The 4,078-nt window shown below is 40.7% G+C and overlaps 1 gene segment (V, D, J or C); it reads right to left on the bottom strand.

Moving 5' to 3' along the window:
- Nucleotides 1-993: 993 nt before the first annotated feature.
- LOC131369784 (immunoglobulin kappa variable 1D-13-like) lies at nt 994-1,511 on the bottom strand. The segment is given in 2 exon segments: nt 994-1,322; nt 1,421-1,511. Coding segments are annotated over 2 exon segments (420 nt in total).
- Nucleotides 1,512-4,078: the final 2,567 nt, after the last annotated feature.

The following is a 4,078-nucleotide window of genomic DNA, read 5'->3' as shown; positions in this document are numbered from 1 at the left end:
CTGAAAAGCAGTGTGAGATCTGATCTTTTTACAGTGAATGTGAACAGGACTTGATGAGGAAAGTCTGGATCACCTTAACGAGATGTAAACCCACATCATGATACCAGTTAACCCAGTTTATGAGAGTTTGGTGAAGTGAAGTCAGCTCTCATACTGAGACCCCGAGTTTTCTGAGCTTGCTTGGTCTCAGTCCTCAGGTGGGATTGGTCAAACTTTCTGCAGAAGCAGGTGAGATTGTTTAAACTCTGAACAGGAGCAGGAGGTGATTGGTCAAACTTTCTGTAGCAATGGCTGGGATTGGTCAAAGTTTCTGCAGAAGTGGGCAGAATTTGTTAATTATTCTGCAGGAGCAGTTGGGATTGATCAAAGGTTTTGCAGGAGTTGGTGTGGTGGAGTTTCTCAAAGTTTCTGCTTAAGTGGACAGAATTGGTCAGTTATTCTGCAGGAGCCAGTAAGAGAGGGTATGAAGGGTTAAACTTCATGTAGGAGTGGGTGAGACTCAGGGTCATCTGTTCAGAACTGAAATAAATTAATATATTTTAAACTGTTTATTTTGTTATAATTTTATATAATTCTCTGGTTTATACTCATTAAAGAATGTTAAAGGGAGTTTATTATTATCTAATGGTTTGTTAATAAGTAAGATATGTTCAGTTAAAGTGTGTTTTCTCTGGTCCACAGTGTGTGTGTGTGTGTGTGTGTGTGTGTGTGTGTATTAGTGTGTTAGTGTGGTGTGTTTTATCTGGTCCACAGTGTGTGTGTGTGTGTGTGTGTATTAGTGTGTTAGTGTGGTGTGTCTTCTCTGGTCCACAGTGTGTGTGTGTGAGTGTGTGTGTGTGTGTGTATTAGTGTGTTAGTGTGGGGTGTTTTCTCTGGTCCACAGTGTGTGTCATTGTGCTGTATCACATCCTCCCCCTCAGCACCTGCAGTCTCTCCCAGCTGCAGCAGTGCTTCTCTGTGTACTCTCACTGACCGAGGTTTTTGTACCACGCTCTAACACTGTGTGAACACATAGCTACTACTGATCTCATGGAAACTCTGACAGTAGTAATCTCCTGTATCTTCAGTCTGGACTCCACTGATGGTCAGAGTGAAGTCAGTATCAGATCCACTGCCACTGAAACGAGCTGGAGTCCCTGACTGTAAGTCAGTAGCATCATAGATCAGGAGTTTAGGAGCTTCTCCAGGTTTCTGCAGGTACCAGTTTAGAGCGCTACCACCATACACGTCACTACTGGTTCTACAGTTGATGGTGACGGTGTTTCCTGGAGCAACAGTTTGCACTGAAGGAGTCTGAGTCACAGTCACCTGACCTCTGGATCCTGAAGAGAAACATAGATTGTGTTTCTGTGCTCTAAAGTGGTGTAGAATTAGTATGAAATGAAGTGTGTGAGGCTGTGAGTTGATGTTAAACTCTCACCTTGAGTCCAGAGGGCCAGTGTGCAGATGAAGACGCTGATCAAAGTCATGGTTGCTGTGGGTGAAGTTGCTGAGCAGCAGCTCTCAGTCATGAAGTGTTAAAGTCACAGGGCTATAAACACTCACAGAGCACTGAAGCATGGACCACCAATGCAAAGTGTGTGTGTGTGTGTGTGTGTATGAGTGTGTGTGTGTGTGTGTGTGTGTGAGTGTGTGTGTGTGTGTGTGTGTGTGTGTGTGCACTGCAGTGTGATGGAGGTTTTTGTACGATGGTTTCATTAGAATGTATCACTGTGGTGGACTTTTGGTGGAGGCTCCAAACTCATTGTGAACAGTAAGTGTGTTTTCTTCTTTTTAAAACTAAATCAGTTTAGTTCATTACTAATTCCATGAATAAATAAACTTAAACTAGATTATTTATGTTTAGAATGACATCATTGATTTTATTGTGTATTATTATGCTGTGTTGAGGAATACATTTCAGTATCAGAACAGATCCCATAGAAATGTTCTTGAACATTCAACAAATACACAATAATTGATGTTAAATATGTAATAATGACACACTTGCTATATATTCAACATGTAATAACTCTGCAGTTACTCTATAATAAACATTTAATAAATATAGTGACTTTGTGCTGATGTAAAATCCAGATGTTAGCTGCTGTGTGTGTTTGTGTTAAACAATGAATATTTCTGTAATCAGCTACATTTGTATTTGCTGCAGTTAAATATGCTGAAGGTTTGAAGTATAAAGTAATAAGACTTGTTATGAAAAATGATTTTTCCAGATAAATTACAGTGTGGAACATGTTTGTTTTGTCTCTGCACTGAAACTGAGGTCAAATAATAAAGTACTCAATGAAACTCAGTCATGAAGTCAGACTTTATTAAACATCAGTAATTCTTTTTTTCTTCTCCAGCCGGTCCCACAGCTCCCTCCGTGTCTCTGCTCCCTCCGTCTCCTCTGCAGCTGTCTGAAGGATCGGCCTCGCTGCTCTGCCTGCTGTCTGGCTACTCTCCACAGGGGGCGCTGGTGAGCTGGACAGTGGACGGCTCAGAGGTGAACACCGGGGTTCTGACCAGTGTGGAAGAAGAGAAGAGTGGCCGTTACAGCCGCAGCAGCACCCTGACCCTCAGCAAAGACCTCTGGGAAAAGGGGGAGGAGTTCAGCTGTAAGGTCTCCCATAACAACGCCAATCATCCAGTCACGTTCAGAAAGAGTCAGTGTGAAGGCTAGTGGATCCAAGCTAGAGTTTAACATAGAGCTGCTTATCATCCATCCTAAATAGAGTTTCAGTTCTACACAATGCTGACATTTCTGTCTTTACTCTCTTCACTGTCCTGTTGCTCTTCCTGTAGTTTTTGCTGAAATAAAGCTGAGTTTTGGACGTTGTCTGTTCTTTTATTCCAGTTAATAGTGATGATCAGTGTGATGAGAGAGTGGGATTAGCTGTAGATTCAGTGCTGTGTGTTGTGCTTCAGTGAGTTTGACTGAAGGAAGTTGAACATCTGGTGAAATTTCTGCTCTATTCTGGGAGAAATGAAACTCTTCAGTCCTGTTAATGTAAATCTCACTTCCTCCTCACTGCTCTCTCTTTAAGTGAGGATTAATATGTAGGCTATTATTCTAATTTTATCTCTATCATGTTTGAAAGTTTAGTCTTCAATCTTCACATGAAACACATTAAAGGTTCTAACTGCAGTCTGCTACATTTTTTATTTCCTGCATCACTGAATCTGCCTCTCTAAGAACTATAGCACATATAACACCCCCCACACCCCACACCTTCCTGGTCCTGGTAAGAGTGTGAGATGATGAACTGGTACCTGTCTCTGTCTATGGGAGGGTTATGTTTTGTGATTTGATCCTTTAGTAACAGAAGGTCTATCCTTGAACAATAAAATTAATTACTACTTCTAATTAGCATAAAATCTGATCATTAAGTGACACTGATTTTGAGAAAGATGCAACATAAATAAAATACTATTATTATTGTAACAGGATGGTTAATAGTGGACCTGATGATAGAGTGAATCGTTCCTGTAACACGTTTGTATAAATAAAAAAATAAAAAAACAAACACAAAAACCTTAGGAGGCGGTAATGCTCCATAAACGTTGGTGTAAACTAAGAAGACTAAAGAAGAAGAAGAAGAAGAAGAAGAAGAAGAAGAAGAAGAAGAAGGGGGGAAAACCCATCAAACTACGTCTGGTAAGTTGGGTGGTTTAATAATAGCCGGCTGCATGAGTAGCTTAAACTTTTTTTCTTTATCACTGATGCATTTTGTTGCATTAACGTTACTTGCACTGTTTACTCGGTAGGGCAATTATTTTAAAAAAACCTTCACAAACGTGTTACAGGTACGAAAGACAATTCCCATAGAAGTGAATTAGTTTGAAAGTCATGCTGTCTGTCACGAAAAAAATGGGCCATTAGTGTCAGTGTGTACGAATCAATAGATTAAATTGCGTGACTGTTGCACGTAATGGCATGAGACTGGGTTGGTATTGCACATATTTTATTGCACAATTGGGGGAACATTTAACTGTTCATGAGGTAGATTGCTTGGGTGAAGAAACTGTTCTTGTGCCTGGCTGTCCTAGTATTTGGCGCTCTGTAGCACCGGCCAGATGGCAAAAGTTCAAAATGGAG

Source organism: Hemibagrus wyckioides, linkage group LG19 (genome assembly GCF_019097595.1).
Source record: "Hemibagrus wyckioides isolate EC202008001 linkage group LG19, SWU_Hwy_1.0, whole genome shotgun sequence".
In the NCBI taxonomy this organism is placed as follows: Eukaryota; Metazoa; Chordata; class Actinopteri; order Siluriformes; family Bagridae; genus Hemibagrus; species Hemibagrus wyckioides.
This window is presented reverse-complemented; position numbering and strand designations above follow the sequence as displayed.